Source organism: Poeciliopsis prolifica, unplaced genomic scaffold (genome assembly GCF_027474105.1).
Source record: "Poeciliopsis prolifica strain line A6 unplaced genomic scaffold, Auburn_PproV2 SCAFFOLD034, whole genome shotgun sequence".
NCBI lineage: Eukaryota > Metazoa > Chordata > Actinopteri > Cyprinodontiformes > Poeciliidae > Poeciliopsis > Poeciliopsis prolifica.
This window is the reverse complement of record NW_026562409.1, coordinates 3,262,712-3,290,585: the sequence shown is the minus strand read 5'-3', so window position 1 is coordinate 3,290,585 and position 27,874 is coordinate 3,262,712. Positions and strand designations below refer to the sequence as shown.

The 27,874-nt window shown below is 35.0% G+C and overlaps 1 protein-coding gene across 2 annotated transcripts in view; it reads right to left on the bottom strand.

Annotated features, from left to right (window-relative positions):
• The window catches only part of mybpc2a (myosin binding protein Ca), a 66,240-nt gene that overhangs the window by 37,617 nt on the left and 749 nt on the right, over nucleotides 1-27,874 (bottom strand). The window contains exon 1 of one of the 2 annotated variants that reach the window (XM_055052019.1): nucleotides 539-628. The exons of the other annotated variant lie outside the window; for it this stretch is intronic. Within the exon in view, the coding sequence (XP_054907994.1) occupies nucleotides 539-560 (22 nt within the window). The 5' untranslated portion in view covers nucleotides 561-628. Of the gene's footprint in view, nucleotides 1-538; nucleotides 629-27,874 lie in introns of those variants that run through there. 2 annotated transcript variants of the gene reach the window in all.

Genomic DNA, 27,874 nt, shown 5'->3' with positions numbered 1-27,874 from the left:
CTCTGCTGGGGTTGCTAGGTAACAGGCTGGAACTCTGCTGGGGTTGCTAGGTAACAGGCTGGAACTCTGCTGGGGTTGCTAGGTAACAGAATGATTTGTTACACTCTGGAAGTTTCCAGACACTCAGAAGAAACATTAACTTATTGCCAAAACACAGCTGTAGGGTTTTTTTAAGCATTTTTAAGCAGTTGAGACCCAAATAGAACGACGGAAACATGCGAAATGCAAATTCTTGCATAAAAGGTCCATTTTAAACGTGAAATAGTCCTGAATGGATCCAGGGTCATGAGTCAAATGAGGTCATGCTTCTTCATAAATTCACAGAGCCACGCCATCGCCTCCTCCACCCCCTCACCCAAACCTCCCCGCTGCTTTTATGGGTTCAGTTAATTCGATCTTTTAATCAAATGTACCCCAGAGGACAGATCCAAGTTCAGCTGTTGAGGATGATTTAAAAGGTTTCAGCCAGAATGCTAAGCAGGAAAGCGGATCTCGGAAAGAAAACCCAGGGGACACTTTTGAATGTTTGCAGTCTTACACTGTAACACCGGATCCTCCATCGCGTTCGCAGGGAAGATTCTCGGTGAAATTAACTCCTCACTTTATCTCTGGCAGTAAAGCTGGAGATCTGAGTTTTGGACAAAAGCCTGCAGGGACATTAAGATACTCAATTTATAGTTTAAGCTTTTTATAACACTTGGAAAAATATCTGCAATTATTGATTTTGAATCTTGCATGCTAAGCTTTGCTTTTATTATTTTCTTTAATCAAGTCATACCAATTAAAAAAGTAAAACAATTTATTCTAAATGCTGTAAAATTTCATATTTTCTGACACAAATAGCAGAATACTTTGACAATTGTAGCCACATTCTTAAAGAAGACCCATTATTAGGTCTTTGAATCTGCTTGTTTTCCATACATCAAAAAATATCAATTTATTGCCAGAAAAATGTCTGAATGTTTTGTTTTTGTACTGCTTGGACTGTTTCTAGAGATGCAAGCAGAAGAAGAAAAATGTACAAATAGGGAATTTTGCATAATAAGTCCCCTTTCAGACAAGACCTTAAAGCTAATAGCACATTCCTGAAGAACTCAAAAGTCTGACTTTCTTTGTTCTAATACAAGTTGGAAATCAGATTTTAAAATTATACACTGCAAAAACAGAAAATCTTAAGTATTTTTAGGCTAATCTCTAGGGCAAATATCTTAGTACACAGTACAACACAAAACTCATTCATAATCAACTTATCAGCAAGATACAGGAGCTTGTTTAGCAGGAGTAAATAATTCCATAATTCTGATGAAAAAGTACTAGCTTCACTGTCAGACCATTTCACATATATCATTGGAGAAATGTTAGCACTTTTCAATAAATTTTAAGCTATTACTGGCTCTGAACAAGCTCTTATGCTTATAAGTTAATTTTGTCTCATCTCAAGTATACTAAGGCATTTGCACTAGACCAAAAATACTTGGTATGATTTCCTGTTTTTACAGTGTAGATCTCTGACCAATGACTATCTCAAATCCAACATGGCCGCCATTCATTTGAAATGATACACAGTGAATTTTCAAATTTACATTTTTTTCATTAAATCAATAGAAGAAATGGTTATAAAACATATTTGTGGATTAAATAATTCTATAATTTGAAAAGTTTAAATGTCCATCAGAATTATGATGTCCCAGTTCTCATCATAATTCTGAGAACTGGGATGTAAAATCCTGAATAAACTGCATTTTTCAGTGCGTTTGTCCCACTTATCTTTTCGTGAAGAAAATGTAAAAATGAATAACATTTTAGTGGCCAGCAAATAAATGCTGCACACGTTTTTAGCTGACTAGACAAAGCTTTTAATTAAAACCTCAGTCAATTTAATAATTTTTAAAGCTATTAAAGACACCAGAGATTCTGCGGCTGAATAATACTGTTAATTTCACAGTTATTACTAATTTATTGTAGCAGCAATTTATAAATCTGAAGACATTGGCAACAGAACCATAACTGTGTTAATTACATACATATTGGACTGTGATATTCTCCAGTTGTAGCATAAAGGAGCTAATTTCTAACAAATAAAGCACAAATCCATCATATTGCAGCGCTTTGCTTGCATTTACTAACTCATCTTTAAACTCACCAGCATCTTCATCTACTATATTTACTTGTTTTTCAGTGGACTTCTGTAATCTGATGTTTTTCAATTTTAAATAGCATTGCGACAACTATTATGGTTTTAAATGTCTATTAATAACGACGTAAATTAGCAGAAACAAGCAGGCTGCTATAGAATTACCTACAGGAGGCTGGATACCAGTTAATAGTACTAAGAACAGGAGTCAATGAGGCGTAAAGCAGGAGTAATGTACTGCAAGCTTTACACACAGAGCCAAACTAATGACTCTCTGGAATATGGACACGATTTTAACAGATTCAGTCTTACAATAAAGGAACAACATGTACATAAATTTGCACTCAGGCATTAAGGGTTTCATCAGAGAGACGGCCTGTGGCAGATGTTTCTTTTTTTATTTCACGCTCTAAAGCCAGCCTGAAAACACATTTTGTGTTAAAATGCGGGATATGAAGATTTAAAAACACTTCAACTCTGTTCACCACGACTCACTGCAAAAGCACAAAATCTTACAAAGTAATTTTATTCAACTTTTTTGTGCAACGATCTCGGTGCATTTGAAATCAGACGAAAATAACTTACAAGTTAATTTTCAGCAAAATACAGGAGCTCATTTTTGACAAAACATTGAGGAAGAAAATAGTTCCACTGACAGATTATTTTACTTGTGAAATGGCAAAAATGTCATAAGAGAAATAATCTGTCAATAAAACATTTCATTACGGAATTAATTACTAAACACAAACTTAAATGAATCTTGCTTAAATGTTACTTGTAAGTTAGTTTTGTCTTATTTTAAGTGTACTAGCACATTTGCACTAGAAACCAGACAAAAGAAAACACTTTGATTTTACAATTTTGTGTTTTTGCAGTGTACAAGTTGCATGTTAGCACATGTCAACTCAAAACTCAGTCGTTTTTATTCCACCCTCTAGTTGCCACATAAATAGAAGTTTCAAGATTACTGTTGGGTTTTTAAATATTATTTATCTATTGAATCAAAGGAGTTTTTATCCAGTTTTTTGTGACTCTACAAAATCAACACATTGCCACATTTATTCACACAAATTTCCCACAAAAAGTGCAAAAAAACATTAGCTTTAAGTGATGCTACCACCCACCTGCAGGTGGCAGTTTTTCTTATGTCTCTTACTTCTGCCTCACCTGATGTCAAGTTGTATTGTGAAAAATTCACATTTACCATCATACATAAACACATCTAAATTAGATCCACAAAATCTATACTTTTGATTGCAAAAAAAAATCTCAATCATAAAATCCTGGAGGAACTGATCAGTGTGAAAAGATGTTCAATATTATATAATTTTGAGAAGAACGCGTAGCTGTTTATCAATATTTTAATAGTTTGTTATTGGGTTTTATTAATATACTCTGGCACAAGCGGCCCTTTAAGAAGATTCATGATAAGAGCTCGACACCCCAGAAAGCTCTTATCATCTTTAGCCAACACCAGCATTACATCACAAATGCTGGAGTAGATTTCTTTGATCTATGCTGTGTGAGGAAGCAGAACGCATTCAGGTTCGGGTGAGAAGCAGAAAGAGGAGGAAGGTGGGGAAAGCTTTACATCAGGGAGTACAGGCAGACATGCTTGTTCAGGTCTAATGTCTCGTTTGCTGCTCATGATCATCGCTTACAACGGAGCCTTGTGGGGCATAAACGTAACTCGCCGAGTGTTGGCCCCCCGAAGACCGCGACTCATTATAAATGAGCTGCAGTGTTGGTTTAAATGGCTGTTCCACTTCATCACTGCACACGTGCAAAAACGCTTAATCACTCTGCGGAAAGTTTATTATGGTAACTGGCTGCAGAGGCAGAAGAACATCTTCCTTCCTTTTGCGTTTTAGGATGTTTTCACACAGGAAGACTCGGTTCGATATTTTCAGCTGCTGTGGTTTAGTTTAACACTGCAGTGAGTCAAACAAACAAAAACCTTCTACTAACCTGTGGGGGGCGCTGCACCAAGGACTACTGAAGGAAACAACATGGAAACCTCTGGAGGAGAAACTGAGCGCAACTTTCTTCTCCATAAAATGTAGACAAAAGTGGAGTGCGTCAGATTTTAGCGGTTGTAGGATTTCGCTTTTGAGACATTGGTTCCGCTAGCACGCTTTGTTTTGGTTGTATTTACCCAGAATGCCCTGCTCTCGTCCGCTCCCAGCTTTTGAAGCAGTCTGTGGTTCGCTTGGTGTTCACATATGCATTCAAACTGGACCAGAGTTCACTTCAACCAAACTAAGACCGAGGTGTTCGATTACAAACACCTCCAACTGAACTGAACTTTCTAGACAAACAAACTAGAGTTAAATTAAAACGGACTAAATACGGCTGCTGTGAGTGACGTGGATGTTTTCCCATCTGCAGTGTGTCAAATGATTCAAACCCTTTGAAAAACCAGTTCCTGTGGGGGCGCTGAACCAAGAAATGCAGGCAGAAGCAACAGAAAAACTTATGAAGAAGACACTGAACACAAAAATAAACAAAAAATGGAGTGGCGGATGTAGGATTTCTCTTTCTTTGTAAAAGACTAAGAGTCATTTCTGATGCTGGCATTGAACTAGCATTTTTGTTTTGGTTGTATTTACCCAGAATGCCCTGCGCAGTAGTCCACTTCCTGCTTTTGGTACGTTTTCTGGTCTGCTTGGTTTTCACATAAGCATTCAAACTGCACCAGATTTCACTTAACTGAACTGAGACTGAGGTTTATTTTTCGGGTTGAAGGAACATTCGCATCTTCCCAAACATACCAGACTTTCCAGACAAACGGACTGGACTTTGATTAAAAGGGACCAAACAAAGCTGATGTGAATGAGAGCTGACATTAAAGTGAACCAAGTCTGAGCAAATTTAACACTCAAGTTTGGATTTAACAAAGGATCTCCAGGGACTCTTCAAACATTTCCCAGACACAAGGAAAATAAATAACCGCCTTCATTATGATTCCCTTTGATGTTTTCAGCTGTAAAAACATTGAACATAAATGTTTTATGGTCATCTACCCATATTTAACAATTTCACACTTAATTTATCCACAGTCATGAATTTCACTGAAAACGTCTGCATTTGTTGCTTTCTTATACAGCTGGGGACATAAATTGTGAGAAATAATCACCGGTTCCTCCTGTTTTCCTCAAACGGCATCGTCTCATGATCTGCAGCATGTCGGGAAAAACACGCGGCGACAACTGATCGCAGCGCGGAGGAAATCAGACACACTCAGCGGAGCGCAACCAAACATGCTTAACATCAAGGGCTGTGGGAATATCTGAGACGCTTTATTTAATCCTGGAGTTTGACGCAGAACAAGTTATGATATAGAATTAAATTACCGCTGGGAAAGATGTCTGGAAAGCCTGGAAATAAAACTGATCGCACTGAAATATTTAGAGCGATCCAAGGTTTAATTTGAGTTGATTTCAAGAAAACATTGTTTGGTTCATCCTTTATTTCACTGCAGACTCGTCTGGAGAGTTTCTGGATGAAAAACTGGATTTTGGTCTCACTTGGTCAAAAAGAGAGATCAGAAAACCCCGTTGTTTACATCTGTGTAGTTATTATTATGATGATTTTACTTTTTCCGAGTTATTATTACAAGGTAATATAAAGTCATCTGACAGTTTTTTGGTGTCTTTTTTGTGTTGTCTGAATGGCTTAAAGTTTTCATGTGCAGTTCCATCTCAGCCATAAACATGCAGTGAATAAATCGATTTCCAATCAGTTTTTGCACCAAACAACTAATAAAAAACGCGTTTTCACTTTAAATATGTACACAAATTTTAAATTGATATTTTTGACAGTATACAAAATAGACCAGCAAATATTGCAGTAAGAATATTGGGAGGAAATGCAAAAGAAACATTCTTTTTTCCCATGTCCCCTGCAGGGCTCCGTACTTTTTTACTAAATAGAATAACCTTTTTTTGAGTCCCTCATTCAAAAGATGTTTTTCTTTTTCTTAACCTCACTTCAACATAGATTTAAATTTTTTGTTTTATTAAATTAGCCTTTCTTTCATCAGTAGGTCATAAATTATTTTTGCCTTCATCAAAAATGTTTTAGACATGTTTTTTATTGCACTGCAAAAACACAAAACAAAATGGATTTTTGATTTATTTAGTACACTTGAAATAAAAACAAAACTTTTTCAGCAAGACATGGGAGTTGTTTTTCATCTATTTATGAACTAATTCTTGTTCCACTGGAACAATTTTTGAATTTTTTGACGTTAATTTACTCATTTCTTTTTTTCTAATCTACAATAACTAATACATCGTCGTACAAAACTAACTCAAGTAATTTTTTAGGAATATTCAGTAGCTAGTTTTAAATAAATTATTCTTTAACATTGATGAAAAAGTAATAGTTCTGTTATGAGATCATTTCACTGATAGCAATGTAATTTTTCCATATTATAAGTTAAATAATTTGCCAGTGGAACAAGCACTTTTTTAAAATAAATCTTAAGGGATTATTGACTTAACAAAAGCTCTTAAAGTTACTTGTAAGTTAGTTTTGTCTTATTTCAAGTGTACTAAGATATTTGCACTAGAAGTAAACCAAAAATACTTGGTAAAACTTTGTGTTTTTGCAGTGTCGATGACTACAATAAGAGTAAAAGACAGATGTGAGGAAATAATCTGCATTGCATGACGTAAAGCTGCGCCGAAATACCAAAAGTCATACATGGATCCATGCAGAGTGGATAAACGGCTCCTGCTTCGCTCCGGATTCCACCAGCTGGGTTTAAATCGGAGTTAAAAGTGAGCGCTCGGCGCCAAAAAAAGCCAGAGAGACAGTAAAACGGCCTCCTGCTCCATCCAGCAGCGACGCCGTGGGAGTCATGCACCTCCACACTCAGTCCCATCACCCACAGAAGATCACAGCTTCTGTGTTTGTTTCATCACTCAGCCTTACCGTCCTCCTCCGCTGGCTTCTCTGAATGATCGGAAAGAAACACCGGATGATGATGACGATGATTATAGGAACGATTGGGAAGGATGTGGTGGGTTTCTCTTACCCTTTTTGTCTAAAAGTAAGAACAGCAAGAACATTAGTCAGAAATGATTCTGGAGGCCAGTCTGCATAAACAAAGGAGTAAATGTCAGCTACACTACAAAAACATTAAATATTACCAAATGTTTTTGTCTAATTTATAGTGCAAATAACTTAGTACTTGAAATAAAACAAGACTGCAATGGTGTATTAGGGCCTTTACAGATTAAATAATACAGGAGCAGTACATATCTGCCAAAAACTTTTAAGTTCAGAAAATTTCTAGACAAAAACCATGGAAATTTCAAAGTTTTAAAAGTTTAAAATAAAGTAGAAAAAAACCTGCTGTTCTGAACATAATCTCAGAAATTTCAAAGAAAAAAACATGAAAATTTCTGTTTGTAAAGTGAAAAATTTGCAAGAAAAAAAAACCCTGAGAGGTTTCAGAATTTTTTTTTAGAAATATTTGAGAAAAAGGTCGAAAATTCTTTGAGTTTAAAAAATTGAAAATTTCTGATAAAAATCTCAAAATTTTGGGTTTTTTTGACAGAAATTTACTAATTTTTCTACCTATCACGGCTCTAATACACTGTCATACAAAACCAACTTACAAGTAACTTTCTGGCAACATTTTGACTTTTTTAGTCAATAATTCCTCAAAATGAATGAAAGTTAGTAGTAAATCCACTGGCAGATTATTTCACTTCAAACAAAGTTAATTATTCGATATTTTTAAGTTTAGAAGCCTCTAAACACATTAATGCCAATTGCATTACTATATGAAGTTTTAGTGATCTGTTTTTAATTTTTGATTATTGGGAATAACTGGTTCATCTCAAATGAATAACTAATCTAAGTCTATTCTTATATTTCACCAGCTCTAATGTGACAGATAATGAACCCATAGAAAATAAAACACATACATTTACATCATTAATGAACAAAAACATTACTTTATTTTAAATTTAAAAACCAAACCAATGAATTTCATTATGACTTTTGTTACTTTTATGAATACAAGTGAAACAATCTGCCAGTAGAACCAGACATTTTTAATCAAGATTAAGGAATTTTTGATTTAAAAGAAGCTGCTATATTACTGAGAAGTTGCTTGCAAGTTAGTTTTGTCTTATTTCCAGTCCAGTAAGACGTTTGCATTAGAAACTAGACCAATATACTTGGTGAGGTTTTGTGTTTTTGCAGTGTAAGCTGAGTCACTGTGGATTCCCTTGAGAGCTCAGATTAGGTGCCACTTAGTCTCTTACCAGCAGGGGCTGCTGCAGCCTTATCGCTCTGGGCTTCTGCAATTAAACAACAATTATGCAAATTAATTAGTACAACCTCATTATTCCATATCATATAGCACCAGCAGCACTAATTTTGCGCAGTCACATTAAAACGCTGGGACTCAGTGAACTGTTTGAAGAGCAACATCTTGTCATCTGAATCCTCAAGAGACCCCAGTAATTATTGCCATCAATAGCTAATCATTACTACACATAACTATGGGCACTTATCAGTTCAGTTATAAAAAATGCAGACATGGGGAAGAAAGAAAGTGCACCAATTATAATTTGTACGTATCGGGGCATGATTACAACAGGGTTGGGTGTTTACCAGCTTCTTAAAGCATTTAAATCTACCTTCAGGTGGGAAAAAAATTATTGTTTAATAATTAAAACTTAAATGAATCTGCGTAGGAAAACAAAGAGTTGCCATGGTGACACATCAAAGATGACCTGTCCAGATTAGGACGGGTCTGTGGGCGAAACAAAAAAACAAATCTATCTCAGATAACAAGATTTGAGTTTGATTTGTTCAGAATGAACCGTTTCAGGTAAAACTAGCCAAACTAGAGGAGTGGGCGTGGCTGGGGTTGCCAGGTAACAGGAGGGGGCGTGGCTGGGGTTGCCAGGTGAGCGCGAGGCGCTGCTGATTTAAGCAACGGTGAAGATAGGAAACAAGAATGGGAGTAAATTTCCACCAAAAAACTCAGAAATTGCAAGATCAGGATTTTTAATTTTCTTGAAAAAAAAGAAAAGTTGTCAGAGAAAGTTTTATCAAATTTTTTGAACTCAGAAACTTCAGAGTTTTTTCTAGAAAATGACCAAGAGCAATCTAAAAATTTTGCACAAATTATTTTAGCACAACGTTTTCACTTTTCAAAGTAAGGAATTTCCGAGATCAATCTCAAAATTCTTAAATTAATCTCAAAATTTTGAGATTATTCTCAAATTTCAATTTTCAAACTAAGAAGACCAATGTAAAAATTTTGGGGGTTTTTCAAGTAACTAACTTTTCAAACTAAGACATTTTTTCTCCAGTTTGTTGGTGGAAATTTACTCCTTTTTCCTGATGCCATTTTCTAGACACTAAAATACATAAACTTGGCCCAGTGCTTTTTTTAAGAGCTTGGATTGTTTTTAGAATCAGTAGAAACCCAAATGCAAGAACAAAAATGTACTTAATATGAATTTTGCATATTAGGTTGCCTTTAAATATTTTTAGTACCTGGTAAAGGTCATTTTTAAAAGTTGCACCTTAAGGCAAAATCTCTGGGTAAGGAAATCCAAACCATGCATGAAACCAGAGTTTTAACAAACAGTCGTCTAACTCCTTCATTTCTGCAGGGATCGCTTCTGGCAAAAGGGAATATTGGATTTTAACAAGCGAACGGCGCGCGATCCGGACGAGCTTTACAGAAACAGCGAGGCTGAGATAAATATGAGTGAGTTCTTTTTTTTTTACAGAGATCATGAGGAATAATTGAGGTTTAAATTTCACCGAAAGGCTCGGCCTCGAGACAAATGAGCTTTTGATGGGATAAAGAACATCAAAGTTCCAGGATCGCAGAAATCTGGGTTGCTTTAGCAGCCGGAGGAACGAAGATCAGGAATAAATTTATGTCTGCCAGGAAAACCGAAGTGCACTGGCTTAGCTCCAGCAGCATTCAGCATCTATTTAAAAGATCTACGTTAATAATATCACTGGACTGACGAGAGTAATGTTTAAACTTCAGGAAAGGAAAGGAAAGGAGAGGAAAGGAAAGGAAAGAAGGGAAGGAAGGGAGTGAGGAATAAAGGAAGGGAAAACCGGAAGGAGGGAGGAGGGCAGGAATTATGGAAAAAAGAAGCAAAGAAGGAAGGAAGGAGAAAGGGATGGAAGGGAGTAAGAAGTAAAGAAGAAAGCAAGAGAAAAAAGAGAAAGGGCAGGAGGGAGTGAAGGAGGAATAATAAAGAGAAGAGCAAAGGAAGATAGGAGAGAACAAATGAAAAAGGCAGGAAAAGAGGAAGGAAGGAGTTATGGAAAAAAGAAGGAAAAAGGAAAGGAAGGAGGGAAGGAAGGAAGATGTAAACAGCAATACATTGCAACAGTAATAGTTTTAATGTATTTATATTTTGTTTATAAGTTACAAACGAGACGGGAGCTAGCTCTAAGCTTATTTATTGTTGTCGTAGCAATTCCATAGCAACTGCCAGCCACACAGAGCAAAGTCTCATGAGAACTTCTTTATTTAAAAAAATCTTTTTTAACAATCATCAAAACACTGACATTATAAAAAAAGAGAAATAAGTAAATTTGCCAGCGGAATTTATTCATATAGTGACAAGAAAATCAACTTACAAGATATTAAATTTGCTATATTTAGAGTTTTCATGGCTTTTGGATTATTAGATAATAATAAACAAGTTTTTCATGAAGTCAAATAAGAACTATAAATAGATAACTTGTGATTAAGTGACATACTGATAGGAGGGAGCTGGAATCGAATCTACAACCTGATGAACCCATGCAAGAGAACTACCCACTGGGTCGCCCACAAACTTTACAAATTGACATTCTGCGATTATTTATGGCGAATTATTTGCGTCTTTTTGACGCTGGAAGCTAATGCAGCTTAACAAGGGGAGCCGAGAGTCTGTGAAAGTCATTATTGGGTTTTCTTAGCCGAGTCCTCGTCGTTATTTCCGTCGGTGTCGTTGCGCTTACTGAGGGATTCCTGCTCTCCGTTCTGCATCCCAAACATCTTCTGCTCAAATCGTACGGGGATTTGGGCTCTTATTCGTGGCATTAGCCGGCTTTGAAAAGCTCGATCAGCCCCTCAAGAATGTAAACAACTCAGTGGCGGAGTCACTCTTTATAATACGAGACAAATCACTTAATTACAAAAAGGAAGCATAGAAAAACCTTTTTAATATTTTTTAACAAAGCTGATTTAGCAGTGTCAGTGAGATTAAAATGGATAATTGAAATGGTCCGACAAACATTTGACTTTACAGGCATTTTAATTCATAGAAAAGTTTTTCATTGACCTCAAAGTGGAGAAATATACTGCATAGTAACAAAATACACTCAAGTGAAAATAAAAATATCTAAAATCAATACAAAGACATGGAAAAATTGTATATAATTCAATTAGTCGGAACTTTTTTACTTTATAAGATATGTTTATATAAAGTTATATACATATCTTACATAACATTTGAATTCCCTTTGGGATCAATAAAGTATTTTTGAAATTTAATTAAATCAAACTAATTTGTCTAGAAAGTTCGGTTTGTTCCATGAAAAACTCTAGTTCGCCTATAAGCCTCGGTTTCGGTTCAGTTGGTCAGCCGGTGTGAACGGCAAACGGACCGGAGTCCGCCCCAAAAGCAGGAAGTGGACTACAGCACAGGGAATTCTGGGTAAACACAACCAAAACAAATGTTTAGAGTTTAGCGTTGGAGCAAAAAATTATCTTGTAGTCCTTTTGCCAAAGACAAGAGAAATCCTACAGCTGCTAAAATTTGACGCCACTTCATTTTTGTTTACATTTTGTGAAGAAGAAAGCTGTGTTCAGTGTCTTCTTCAGAATCTTTGTGAATCATTTCCTTCAATGGTTCTTGGCCCCCACAGGTGAGGAGGGGGACAGGCTTTGTAAGAGTTAATTTTGTTTGACACAGAGCAGTGAGAAAGCAAACTGCAGCAGATAAAAATGGAACAAATATAGCAACTTTGTTCCCCAATAGAACCAAATCTATCAGGTGTGAAAACTCCTTCAGTTCATAAGAGCTACTAAATGTTGTGATTCTCCTCTATTCATCCTCCTTCACCCACCATCATGAGATCCTGCTTTTCTCTGTAAGAGGCTGTTAGTGTGCTACTGGAACCACTTTGACCCTTAATCCCTCCCCGCTAACATGCTAACGCTAAAGATAATCCGCAGCTGCAGATCTATCTTCGTTCTCATTATCATCTGGCCTTCAAGCTTTGGCCTAAATAACTTTACTCAGCAGTCATCTGTTTCCCTGTCTTCCAGGTATCTGTTAAATGGATAATATATCTTCCTTTTTGCTGAATGCAAATCCTCATTCTCAGCAGTTTTTATCCCGCTGCTTCTCTGTCCTACTTAAATCTGCTTCCATGTTTTTTAAGGGGAGAAAAGAGCAGATTAACTATATCCTCTATAAACTATATTTAATAATGTGGAATTTTTGTTGACATTTCTGATGACCAGTTTCTGGTGACCTCATAAATATCAGTACCAAACTGAAATACAAATAATTCAACATGTATCTAAAATTTAAAACCTAAAATTTAAAACTCTCCAAAGCTTCTCTGTGGTATATATTTAAACACATAGCTAATGCTAACAACAAACACTAAAGTTAAGGTAAAAGCAGAGTTACCAGAAGGTATTTTACTGTACCTAAGAGTTACTACATAAATAGTAAATATGACTGTTAGCTTCTGTTAGCTTACGTGTTTGCATAAGTTTAATTTTGGATTTATTTTTAGCAATTAATCTGTGGAGTTCTGCTGATTCCTAAAACAAGCGACACCAGATTCAAACTAGAGATAATTTTGATATGAAAACGTCTTTAAAATATAATGAAAAATAGAAGAAAAGTGTTTTAGGTAATGCTCCAGTTAGCTTTTAACAGTATTGTTTCAGAGACAGTTTCTTTAGCAAATCAACTGTGGAGTTCTGCTGGATCCTAAAAGAAATTATATCAACATAAACCATATAAAATATAAAAGTATGTGCAAACGTAAAACTGTTTACATTTTAGTTGCCACCATTAGCTTCTCTTAGCGTCTGTTAGCTGTCTGTATCTCTGTTGTTTTTAAATTGAGAAACTTATTAAAGTTAAAGCTTTTATATTGTGATATAAATTTTATATTAAAAGCATACTTTATTTAGAACCAAAGGCTTTATGGTTTTGTTTTTTGTTCTGTGGCAGTACATTAAAAAACAAACAAACGCAACTGTTAATAATTCAGAAAACAAGCTGATTAATATAGCAGTGCTCTCTTCATCTCTGTCTCTGTTTGTCTCTCCTGCCGACTCGTGTTTGAAGGCTAACCTCGGTGGATCGCGCTGCGTTAATCTCTTCTGACATTTTCTTGTCTTCCTCTGCTTGTTTAAGCAGTTACACTGAAAAACAGTTCAACCAAACTAACATTTGACTCATAAAAGTGATTTTATTTCCTCGCTGAACAAAGCTAAAAACACCCATTTTAAATGATTGTTTGATAGGTTCGTGAGAAACAAACATATTTGGTTTTCAGTGATAAACAGTAAAATTGTCACAGGAAAAATCCATAAACTATAAAACAATTTATAGTTCAACTTTGATGATTTGACATAAAGTTGTCGTAAATAAATAAATCGGCAGAAACAGTAGTTTGTACTTTTTACATTTGTAAATTTATTGTGGAGGTTTTTACCTGTAAAAAATTGTTTTGTTATTTTTTTCCAGTGTAATAGCCCTCCAAAATTTCAACGTGTATGTATGGAATCTGAAAAAATTTATTTTCAGCTTCTCATAAAAACACTAATCGTTCAAGCTAGTTTATAATATTTTGATAACTTAAGCAGCATAAATTTTATATATGTATATATATGGCAGAAAATGACGGGAAACCAGGCATTACCCGATTTTATTTCCAGTGCTGTCTAAGGTTGAAGGGATTCTGAATACATTAGACAATTTAAAAGTGTCTACAATTTTAAACCGAGGCTTAAAGTTAACGTGTTAACTGCTGGAGATTCTGGGACGAGCGCCTCCGCTTCACCAGAACCTAACACCGGGTCGTAGTAACATGTTCCCGCCGCTCGTGCTTTGTTAATACAATCTTTTGCCCTTTACAGTTCAGCGCAGTCATGCCACTCAACAGCTGTGTCAATAAAACTGAGAGTTCCTGTTACCATGTGTGATTTATAGTATAAATGTGTGAACACATTCACATATTTCTGACAAAATCGGATTAGAAAAACCTTTTCTTCACCGCCACACCAACTTGGAAATGAAGTGAGAAATTTTATTTAATTTTAACAGCTGTTAAAATCAAACTTTTCTTCCACTTTATAATTATTCAATATGCTTTCTTGATGAAATATCACATGAAATTCCACTTACATTTGTTTTTGTGGCATCACAAAAGATGGAGGAGTTTAAAATGTCTCAAGCTAATTTTTACTAAATGAACGAGATTTACTAGTCTAAAACTTAAATGTAAAAACACAATGGTAGTTAACTGTATTGCTCCAGATTACACTCCTATTTTCCTTGAAACACATGAATCACACTTACGGCTGGAAAACTTATCATGACATCATCGTTTTATATCAGTCAACAGATAATATTTAGTTGTTGTTTTAAATGTGTGAATTACAGATAAACTGGTGGTGTGACCTTTCCTCTTTTGTCCAGTTTTCACTCTACATTGTTTTTTTAAGCAGTTATGAGGCACAGTGGAAAAACCTTAAACTGCTGCTGTGCAAGTTACTTAAGAGGTTGTTGCTAGGTAACCAATGAATGACTGAGTTGCTAGGTAACCAACAGCGAGCGAGGCAGTTGATTACACTAACATTTCTTTCTGCCAGCAGTAAAAGGTTAAGCAGCAATATTTTATTAAACATATTATTTATTTATATTGATCATGCATCTATTACCTAAATATATATTATTGATTTTTTTTTGGCTCCACTATAAAAGCGGCTCACTCTTTCATCTTTCATCCAGATCACTTTTATCCAAGCTGCTTCCACTATCCTGAATAAACTTGATACCAAGTGCAAAATTCAAATATATGTCTATATATAGACTTGCAGAACACTGGTTATTACATTCTGGATGAACATCAGTGATATTTACTGGCTGGAGGGCATTATGACCCAAACAGAGCTGTATTTCTTACAAAAAGAAGAGCAAAATGGATCAATTCACTTACAAAAAAAAAAACATCAAAGAATAAATTTATCCAGCATTGCAGTTACAAACCATAAAATCTGTCACATTCTAAATTAGGTCACCTTTAAATGAGATCACGTTGCAAAGGAAGGAGAAAATTAGATCTTTAAACCGTCGTCCAAAAACCAAAAGCATGCAGAAAATTCCTCTCTGCTGGTAATTAAAGATTTCAAAAAGCAGGTTATTCTGCAGGAAAGAAGAGCGCTCAGTTTTCAACAGGAGGATTTGAGCTAGGGGAGCTCTGTGTAAATTTGGTTGACCTACTTTTTGTTTCTGGCTGCTGTGCTTCAGCCTTTAATATTTAAGAAGATCATTTCTCCTAATGAACCTTTCTCAGAATCTGTGTAAGGTGAACACGTCTTACAAAACAAGGCCGTTTGTCCTTTCATGTGTGGATTAAACTGTTCTTAATTACTTTATGAGATATAATTATAGTCATTTAGAAAAAAATAAGCTATTCTGCAAAGGTTTGAAAGGGTTCAGAGGTGAAAACGTGCATCAGAAAGAAAATATTTATCATTTTAGTAATGATAAATCACTAAATAAAGTTTAAATACATTGTTAGTTTTATTTTTAGCAAGTTTTGACCTCCTTTTGGATTTTCAAAAGTATTTGCTCTGTTCCAGGTTAGATGAAAGACACTAAGGAAATTTTAAAAGGCAGTTTTCAAGAATTTGATTTCATTATTTGAAAGAAAAAGCTCTATATATTTATAGACGAAACTGAAAATGCAGTGTGACAGATCGTAAGTTTTCTGTGAATAACAAATTTTTTTATTTTTTTTGCTATCAAAATTAGATTTTCTGGTGATGCTTTAAAAATATTTGCAAATATTTTTGCTATATTTTTTTCTCATTAAACCCTGTATAAAATCTAAATGTAGAAAAAAGAAATTACAAAACAATAATTATTTTTTTCATTACTCTTTAAAGATCATAAAAAGCTACATTTTTGTTACAGATCATGGAATATTATAACTTTGCAGTGCAGTGGAAGGTCACTTAAACAACATGTTTTTGTTTTCTTTACAATTTTTGCTAAACATTGTCATTAAATTCATAAATATGCATTAGCGTTAAAAATGTGAGGATCTGTGTATTTTTGATTAATTGTGAAAAACTGGAGGGACTGAAATTTCATGAAACAAAAAAAAATGTAAATCTCAAAATCAGTTCTTCTTAAAATTAAATAATATTCAGTAGTTTTTCCAATTTGATTGGTCCCACATGATTTTATGAATGTTTTTGAGATTCTTTTTAGATAAAACTCAGATTTTGAGTTGAATTTTTTTTTTATATTTTACAAAGTTTTTCAGTATTTGCCTTTATGTATGACAGCAAATGTGACTTTTGTTACTTGCCACATTTATCACGGACTGTGACTTGACATCAGGTTAGGAGAAGTTAGAAATGCTGCCATCTGAGGAGGAGAGTTTGCAGAAAACTTACGATATTTGTTGATTTTGCGTGAATAAATAAGAAAACTCTCAAAATGACCTAGTCAAAACCCAGACTTTCATCTGACTGAGCTGCTATGGCATGAAAATGATGGAAATTGTTTTATTTTTAAAATAAAATTTAAAAAAAAATAAAACAACTATGCAAAGAGTGGGAGATTTATTGAACAAAAAGGAAAATTAACATCAAACTTTTTTTACTGTTTTGTAATTTTCAGCTGGTATGATATATTTAATAACATTTAAAGGTGCAGACAGTCCTGCATTGTGTAGTTTGTGCTTTTGACTTTCAACCATGCAGAGGGAACATAACAGATGTGTATATCAGTGTTTTACAATAATAATGAAATAAATTACGCCTTGTTTGGATTCCTCTTGTGAAGTCTTTGTCTTCTGTCAGGAAGAAATGCTCAATTTGATCAGGAATCTCCCAAATATTCTGAAAATTTAACTAAATGGATAGAATATTGCTTTGTTCAGTCCACAAGGCCGGCTTTAATCTGCATGTTGAGATGCAGTCCTCTGCTTTCCCTTTGTCTCCCACTGTCGACAGATTGTCCTCTAATTAGGCCAAGGAAGATTTAAGAAACAGAAATCAATTCTGGGTGTGCATCCTCCGCTCGGCCCGTGTTCACAGTCTTTGGTAAAGGCGTATCTGTCAACTTTTTAGTTCGTCTTCTCGGGAACGCGTGGTGCAGTTGCTTGCCTCTGCATCTGTCTGTAATTCATCACGCAGCGGGTGCATACCTGCGGGAACTCGATGATGGCCACAGTATGAAGCAGCGCAGCACTGAGCCAGTTGTGATACGTTTTGTTTTTTTTGGTGGGGTGATTAGGGCGGCGTGTGAGAGGACATGATGTTTGCTTCCCTTTTTTCTGAAGCCCATCTGGAGGGTTTAACCTTTCACTCAACAACTGTCGCTCTGCGGAAAGAAAAGATGGACCTTCGATGCCCAGAATTCCTCAAGCCGCTGCTTGAAATCCAACGCCTCAGTACAACACCCCAGAGATGTTTTCAAACTATCTTCCCATGTCTGTCCAGCTCGATTCAGCAACCAGCGATTGCACCATCAAGGCCTTCGCCGCCAACTGTAAGCCCAGGGGGGAACGGGTTCATTTTATTTATTCAGGACAGATCTCTTCACAGCTCTAACTGCAGATAGAGACACTGGTGTCCCCAGGTCTAAGCAATAAACAATAAATCAATCACATGAGCAATTAAAACAAGCTCAATACTTTATCGCTTTTCTCTTTTCTCTCTCTCTTCCTGCTCTTCCGTTCGGATATTTAAAATATCTTCCAGTTCCATTGCTAAATGTTCATTAGCATTTATAGTTTTATTGATCTTTGAGAATGTACTCCTTTTATATTACTTTTATCGTTTATCGCAACACCTTCTGGGACAATTAATCATTCAGCAAAATGTGTTATTGTGACAGGAATAAGTAACTCCTCTCTTGTTTAAACAAATATAATTGTGAATCTCATTTATACTGGCCAGACATGTAATGAAAGTGACAGTACAGATAGTACAGTAGTTACATATGGTGGCCCTAAGGGTCAAGGTTCAAGATAGTTATTCAAAATCTGATGTTTATCAGGTGCTAAAAACATTTATAGGAGAAGAGCTATGCAAAAATTACATCTTGCCCTTTTTTATATACATCTATTTTGGTCTCAACTGCTTCTTAAAACTACCTAAGCACTTAAAAGAAAAGAAAAACAGCAGATTTTGGCAATAAGTTAAAGTTTTTAGCGTCTGGAAAATGAGTCATTTCCAAACCCTTTTAAATGTAACATCACAAATCAGCAGTCACTGCTCCGTTACCTACCACTGAACAGATGCTTAGAGCAGATAAATGTGTGGATGTGCTAAAACTTTCAAACAAAAGTGAAGTTATTGTCTTTGGACTGAAAGTGTAACGCTCTAGGGTCAATGCACAGCGCCAGTTATTACAACAAGAAACTAAAGATCAGGCCTGAAATCTGGATGTTGTGATGACCTCTGACCCAAACATTCAGAGTCACATACAGACAGTTACAAAGTCGGCCTTCTGTCACCTGAAGAACAGTTCTAGGATTATAGGGCTATTATTCATGTTAGTGTTGAAAAACCTTTACCAGCTGCAGTTAGTTGTCAAATTCACTTCCACTTCAGAAAGTACCAAGTAAGTAATGAGGCTACAGTTTCTTGTAAATGCAACCAGCGAGGACAGCAGCTTTCATTTGTCCACGCAGCTCCACTTAGTCAACCAGTTTGTCTATCATCAGTCTGCCTGAGTCAGCATGAATAGCAAACAGAGGTCATGTTAACCGCTCCAGCTGCCAGGGACTTATTTATCAAGACATACTGAGAATATTCTTCATGTCTTCTCACTTCTATTGCACAAGTTTTGGATCCAACACAGATAGTGGGCATGAAGTCCGTTTTCACGCCTGATGGTGCCGTAGACTCGGTTCAATTGGGGATCAAAATAACATTTTGATCAATTTTCAGCACCTGCCCATCACTTTTACACTGCATTAGGTCAAACAAACCAAACCGTTTGAAAAAGCTGTTCCCCTGCCCACCTGTGTGGACATTTTACCAAGAAATACTGAAGGAAACGACACAAAAACCTCTGAAGAAGACACTGAACACAACTTCCTTCTTCACAAAATGTTAACAAAGAGATAGTGTTGTCAGATTTTAAGGGTTCTAGGATTTTTCTTTAGTCTTTGGTAAAATACAATTAGCCATTTCTCCTGCTAATGCTAGCCTCCTGCGTTTGTTTTGGTTGCATTTACTCACAATGCTCTGGTCTGTTGTCCGCCTCCTGGTTTTGGATCTGTCTCCAGTCCACTTGGCGTTCACATATGCATTCAAAGATATGCATGTGAACTGAGATTTTCAAGGATAAACCTCAGTTCGAACTGAGGTTTGCTTTTTTTAGTCGACTGCGCGTTTCTAGAGTTCAATTAAAGTAAACTAAAACTAAACAGGGCTGATGTTTTTACTGTACAGATTGTAACAACCAACCATTTAAAGAAAATTAGCATCAGTCTGAGTCAAGCTCTATATTTATCTTCTTCTCCAGGAATGAAGCATCTTCAACCAGACTTGTGCAGGGTGACTCATCTCGTTTGACACTGAAAATATGTCTACAAATGTTATTTAACACCCAAGCAGCTCCATATGATTACACCTCGCCCTCCGTGCTTTATGACAGAGGATCATTCTCAGCTTCGTAGCCAGATTATGTAGATTAGCTCCCAATCAGTGGAGTCACTTTAGGCATATGATCCCTTTGGAAGTAACTGAGCTTTGTTTATTTTTAAGTCTGGGAATAAACGAAATGCAGACATGAAGGGCGAAATAGCCCAGATTATATTCAAACTCATATTTCTATTTTTTAATTTAAAAAATCTAAATAAATTGGAAGTAGTTCTCACGACTAAATTAGTTCATTTCTGTTTGATTTCCAGCAGTTTGATTACTACACAAAACAGAAAGACACCAATTTACCACTCCAAACCTACCATTAATTTGTCAACAGAGCTACATATAGGCCTGTGTATAAAACAGAGGGTTTTATATACAGGCCTATATATAATATTGGTTCAACTGACTATCGAGGAATGAAAATTCAAGCTTATTTTGTCATTTTAGTGAATTTTATTGTGGCTTTAGATTAGAGACAGGCTTTTCAATTCTTATGTGCAGTGCCAGTTTGTTAGGATTTCTCCTGATTTCCTCCACTTCACTGAATAAAGAACCATATAAACATTTATTATTTCACACAAAACATGGTAATCCTTTGCTTTCACTGTTTTTATCTCGCCTGGCCATTGAGTTATGAATTGTGTGCCATATTTTCAGTGGTGGGCATCCATCTGCCAATCTGTTAATGAGCTAATAGCTGAGCTAATTTTTCATTTAGCGCTTTGGCGCTTTTGTCAATTGTGAAAAAGTTCAGCACACTTTGCTTCTTCTAAATTAATATTTTGGCTATTTTGGCTTTCATTTTGTAGCAGTTCATAATAATAAAACAATAATTTATTTAGTTGGGTTATTTCTTTACTAATTGTCTTTTTTTATTTGTAACACCATTTTCAGATATTTTGTATGATTTTTCTACTGATTTAAAATAGTTTAGCTATAGTAAACAAGATTGCTGTCTCAACTTCTGAGTTTAAAATGAACACATTAGAGTCCATTGTGTTCTTTTAATGAAACCAAGATATGGACTACAACAATTTTTTTAGATATAAAACAAATTAAGTGTCGTATTGCTCATACCAGCTTAAAGTTTACTTAGTATTGGATCGGAAAGAAAATCTGTTGTATCGAACATCACTCTTACTCCACTGACATTTTATGCTCTTTCCCTTTTGGCAAACATGGTAAACATGGTAAAATATTGTTCAAACTATTAGTAACTTACAGTTTGAGCTACATGTCAACTGTTTAAATATTAAATTAGAATTTCCATTACACACGTTTTTTTTTCATTGACAATAACACAAGGGCTTCCATTTGAACATGGTTTGTTTTAATTATCAGAAGAGATTCCATAAAGTAAGTGATTTCTTTTTTTGCGCTTGAAATGAGAACATTTTTACTTTGACATAATAAATTCTAGACTTGAAGTTTGCTTTGTAAATATTGATATTCTAGTTTCTAGTATATATTAACTCATAATAAGTAATATTTTCTGAGATAATTAAGTACAAAAACACTTAAAATAAGAAAAATATTCTAACACAAAAACCTCTTGGTGAGAAAAATTATCTTGTCAGAAAAAAACAAGAGTAAATTTCCTCAATTTAAGATATTTAATCTTTCTAAGATTTCAGTTTTTGCAGTGCAATAACAATGAAGCAAGTGGTTTCTTTTTCAACACAGCATTTTTTCTTGTACAGCATATACAGCGATAAAACAGCCGTCACCATGTACAGCAACTCTTTGAAGAATTTGAATTAATATGACCTATAGCAACATTTAATTTCCCTTTGGGATCAATTAAGTATTTTTGATTTGTGAATTAGAAAACCAGCTGACCAAACATGTTGGAACTCTTCTTCAGTTGCTAGGGAACAGGCGGAATTTGGCCGAGGTCGCTAGGTAACGGGCGGTGCCTGATGATTTGTTACTTTACATTCTGGAGGTTTTTGAAATGTCTGATTTCCCAGACACTATAAAACATTAACTTAGTACCAAAAACCATCTGTTGTTTCTTTTAAAACACTTGAACTGTTTTTAAAAACAGTTGAGACCCAAACAGAAGCTCAAAAACACGCAAAATGTTAATTTGATCCACAGTTTTCTGCTGATGTACTTTTCATATTCCTTAATTAGTCCAGCTGAGTCAAGTCCATCTTCTACTACATGAATCAACGGTTCTGTCGCCAACGTCCTTACATGTGGGAACTATTCTTGTGGCTGTTTATTGGGATGCGTGCTCCGCCGAGTCTCGGGACGTTTTGCCCCGCTGAGAGCAAGACGCCGCAGGAGGAGACGTATTAAAGTGACCAGCTGATCGACAGGGACAGAGGGGACATTGAAGCTAAGACAGTGCGATTGAGTTCAAGACGGGGGCAGCAATGTGAGGATGAGTGGATAGGAAGGAAAAAAGAGGAGCCTGATAATGTGGTGTTGGGAATATAATATGAATGATGTCAGGATGTCGGATCGGAGACTCATTTGTAGGATATAATAAAATGCAGGGATGAAATTACTGCATGATAGGGAAATAGAAATGGAAAAGGCTTAGAGGTCTCTCTGCAGGGAAGACATATCAAATCGACACATTTCATCACGCATCAACGCTCACATGCATCTCTAAATATGGACTCCAATATTTCAGGAAAACACCTTCTTTGGTTTGCCCAAACTTTTTGCCACATGGGCCAAAATGTAGAACATACAAATAATTAAAATCAAGAAAATACAGTTTTGTTTTATAGGAATGGGATGCAATTCTTTGTTAAGTCTGTCACAATAATCAATTATTAAATGAATCACATGATAAATTAAAATGTTTGACTGTTTTTGACACATTTTTGTTTATATACTAAATAATTTAGTTTATTTGTGGTTTAAGTTGTTTGTGGTTTTTATTTCCTTTTTATTTATTGTTTTTGTTTGTTTTATTTTGTTTATTTAAAATGTCTTAAAGTTTGGTGTTCTGTACAAAATAAAAATTAAAAAAATATTTTTTGTCAGTTACAAGCACAGAACTTTTTATGTTTTTTCAAACCCTTTGCAAATATTTAACTAAGTTTAATAAATTTTTAAAATGCTGATTTTGGTGCAACAAAATTGACATTTCACAAAAAGTCTCTGGATTCATGCGATTCAACTTATATAAAACCTTGGCTATAAAAGGACAAATACTTTGTGTTTATCAAACGAAGGAGTATTAGGGTCATGCTAAAAAATTACAAAAAATGTAACTATGAGAAGTTGTAATAAAATAAACTTGTAAGAGCATAAAGTCGTAATATTTCGAGTGTAAAGTTGCACAAGTTTGACTTTATTCTGTAAGTATTTTGGCTTTGTTCTGAAAATATAAATATTTTCGTATTATTTCAGTTTTATTCTTCTGATTTTTTTTTTACTTTGTTCTTGCAATTTTATTCTAATCTTCTTTGCATAGCCCTAGTACGCCATTGTAATATTAACATTTTCCATTGTAAGAAAGTTATGTTAATAGTTTTACCCTGATTATAAATAAAAAGTCTCCATCTGCATCAACCACCGGTCCAGCTATTGTATCAGTATTGAACTGCAGTTAAAGGGCCATACAACTTCAGTCCAACGATCGCAAATGGACCTCAGACCGCACTTATTCACCCTGGATAAACAAGTCGTTTACTCTGGATAACTTTGTCAGAGTTGGAACATACAAAACCATTAAATCCCAGTTTTCCTTACATAATAATGAGCGAGACAGTGAAAATGGTGCAGGTGGATGCCAGCCGGGCAGACGGTGTAACCGACAGAGACAGGCCGGTTCAGATGGATGATGTGTTGGTGGAACGAAGACGTGATGCAATGTAGTCGCACCTGACTTGGCCTAGGCCAATCTGACAAATCATTTCCTGCTTAAGTACTCTGGATGACCCAAGAGAGACATAAAAAATAACAATTAACCTTTTAAATGGCTTTCATTATTAAAATTTTATTTTTTAAATAAAACTTTGTTGTTTTTTGAGGTTTCATAAATATGTTTCACTATGAAATTATTTTATATTATCATGTATAAAATATATCAAAAGCATATATATATTATATATATATTAATTAAATATATATGGCTGAAAATCATATTCAAATCAAATTCAAAACTACTTTCTTGATCCCAAAGCGAAATTAAATATCACAATATAAAAATTTATGTCAATATTGCTAATTATTGATTTTTTTTTTCATTTCAACTATCTGAAAAGCTGCCAAACTGATGACATGACTGTTCCCGTTTTATCCACAGTTTTCACTCCATGTCATTTTTTATTTTTAAGCAGTTATGAGAGACACTGGTGGAACTTTAACTGCTGCTGGGCAACTTACCCAACACACTGCTGCTAGGTAACCAAAGAGTGAGCGGGCTGCTAGGTAACCAGAGAGTGAGCGGGTTGCTAGGTAACCAAAGAGTGAGCGGTTGCTAGGTAACCAAAGAGTGAGCGGGCTGCTAGGTAACCAAAGAGTGAGCGGGCTGCTAGGTAACCAAAGAGTGAGCGGGTTGCTAGGTAACCAAAGAGTGAGCGGGTTGCTAGGTAACCAAAGAGTGAGCGGGCTGCTAGGTAACCAAAGAGTGAGCGGGTTGCTAGGTAACCAAAGAGTGAGCGGGTTGCTAGGTAACCAAAGAGTGAGCGGGTTGCTAGGTAACCAAAGAGTGAGCGGGCTGCTAGGTAACCAAAGAGTGAGCGGGCTGCTAGGTAACCAAAGAGTGAGCGGGTTGCTAGGTAACCAAAGAGTGAGCGGGTTGCTAGGTGACCAAAGAGTGAGCGGGTTGCTAGGTGACCAAAGAGTGAGCGGGTTGCTAGGTGACCAAAGAGTGAGTGAGTCAGTCTATTCCACCAACTTTTCTATTTGACTTATTATCTATTGGTATTTATCATGCGTCTATCGCGGTAAATATTATTGATTTATTGTCTAGACCTAATGAAACATACTGTATTTTAAATTTCTACAAGCATTGCAAAAAAAATAAATAAATAAAACAATCAAATAAAAAAAGCTATGTAAACTTTATCACCAAAATAGTTTTACACACTTACTATTTTTAATTCATTTGGAACAGTGGATCTCTTACTCAAAGGTTTCCCAAGTTGTAATAGACCCTGTGGGGGCATTTATATATACAATTTTCCTTTCCAATAGCATCCAAAGACTGAACTATAGGGTTCAATCTATAAGCTTGGGTAAAAATAAAACTAGAAATTGTCAGCATTTGTGCATTTATGGAGTTTGAAAAAGAGCTTTTGTAATTATCTCTCCACCAACGACAGATAAAAACACCACAGCCTTGGCCGGGTTGAATTTTAGGAACGGTGTCTTGTGGTTGGTTAATGTTTCACTGCAATTGGAGGTTACGTCGCAATTTTTGTAAGATGATACATTACTGGAATAAACCGCAAATTTATGGTGTGATTAAGAGCTTATCATTAACGCTGATGCAAGGATGTCTGCCGAATGTTATTTAAGTTTTTATTCTTAATAGCAAGTGTGTGCTTTGGCTATTTGTGGCCTATGGACCGATTGCCCCCAACTACAGTTCAAGATACAAATTTGGCCTGGTGGCTGATATAGATGGAGATTTTTTATTTTTAATCATGTTAAGTTGTTACCAGAAAATTTTTCTTACTATGGAAAATTGCTCATTCAACATAAAGTATTGATATTTTTACAAATAAGCTTTATTAATAAGTTGAACCACCTCAATTAATAGACTTTTACCATAAAGTCGGCTTCGTTGAACCCAAATAAGCTTTTATTTAGTTTATTAAACTTGGCTCAATATAGCGGACATTTTGAAACAAAGTGACCCAAATCTTGTTCTTAAAACTGTTTAATCGAGCACAAATGAATTTGAAAACTAGACGTGCAAAATACGTTTTAACTTTTATATGAATAACAAAAATACTAAACAAAAAAACTGGCTACCTTATTTGCTTGATTTTAGATTTTTCTTTCTTTATTTCACTACTTTGGATAATTTTAGACCACTTGGCAAAAGTTTTGACATCCCTGCTCTATCGTAATATTTACATTAGGCAGTTTTTAAATTATTATTTAATTTAATGTAATAAGGAAATAAAGCAATCCAAATTGACTCATGCCGATCTGAAAATACAGTCCAGCTGTATTTCATTAGCAAACCACATTTTAGTTTAATTTCATAAGCCACACTTCAAACCACTTAAATAAAACTTGTTTGACAACATGGAGTAGGCAAGATCATCCTAAAACTAACACATAATGCTATAACCTGATCTAAAACAGGCTTGAAAAATCTCAAATGTTCCTGAATTAAAACAATGTTTTAAAAAAAAGTCAACCAAAACTGTTGCAAAAGTTTTATTTGCAGTTAATGCAAATGGCTATTAACTATTAGCTTAAGGGAGCAATTGCCATTTGTAGAATGTCAGTTTGACTGAAATCTGACTGACCCAACTTTCATTGATCAGTGCTGAATAAAAACTAATTGCCTGCTTAACAAAACTGCTGTTTAAATTGTGGAGGAAATTTGGTGATTTACAACTTTAACTTCAAATATTCTTTGTTGTTAAACGTCTGTTAAAGTCTATCATTACTCCCTGAGCAGAAAAAGAAAATACATGTTGATCAGGTTAATTAACTTTAAATGTTTTTGTTTAGTTTACATTTGAACAGAATGCATATACTAGGAAAAAATTACAAACTTTCAGCAGTATTTCAAATGAAAGTTTATTGCTAAACCTGAACCTAACAGTGGTAGGCAGTACTTAAAATACTGCTGGAGAAAATGAGCTGTGAAATCTGGATTTGACCCTTGAAATCCAACTGTTTTTACTCTAAATATTCACAGATTGTTGCCCAATCATATTATTACTTTCTTCTACTTAATGAGCTTTAACTGCAGGTGATTATTCTCTCTCAAACTGCAAGTTTGTCACAATACAAACATCTGAAAAATACAAACCAGACTGCAAAAGTGCATCTGTTAGACACAGTTACCAGCAAATATCTTTACATTTAACCCTAAAGAAACATTAGAAATATTAGTGATTTAAACATACATATTTCTGTTTATGTTCGTCCTTCAGAGATGTTTTCTCTCTAATTAATGGACACATACTGCATTAATTCCTAAATACTTTAAGGAGTATTTTAGGAGTGAAAATAATCCTAAAAGAATTTCTTCCCACCCCCAAAATTATCAACTTTGACCATATTCAGTTTTAGTTATAACTAGAAGCCCACATGCTGTGCATATTAGTACAAAATCAGCCTCTTTTATTCAATATTAGGTATTTTCTGGGTTCAATTGTTGGTCTACACTGAAAAAACAAAATATGATCAAGTAATTTTGGTCTAGTTTCTAGTGCAAATATCTTAGTACACAATAAGGCAACAATAAGTTACAAGTAACTTTTCAGCAAGATAAGAGAGCTTGTTTCAAGTAAATAATTCATTAATATTTACATAAAAAGTACTACATCCATTGGCATATTATTCCATTCATTATTCCCCATTACAAACAAAGTGGCTCGTATTTTTTCAACAATATTTGGAATTTTGTGGGGGGGGGGGTTCAGTGGAAAAAGTACTAGTTCCTCTAGCAAATTATTTCACTTGTAACAAGATATTTTCCTGCGTTATTAGTGACAAAATTCACCAGTGGAACTAAAACATTTTCATATGTTAATAAATTATTTGTTAATAATTATTTAATAATGTTTCTCATTGAAAAAAGTTACGTCTATGCTAGTACACTCGAAATAATGCAAAACCAAGAAGCCAGATAAAAAATACTCTGTAAAACTGTGTGTATGCAGTGGAAA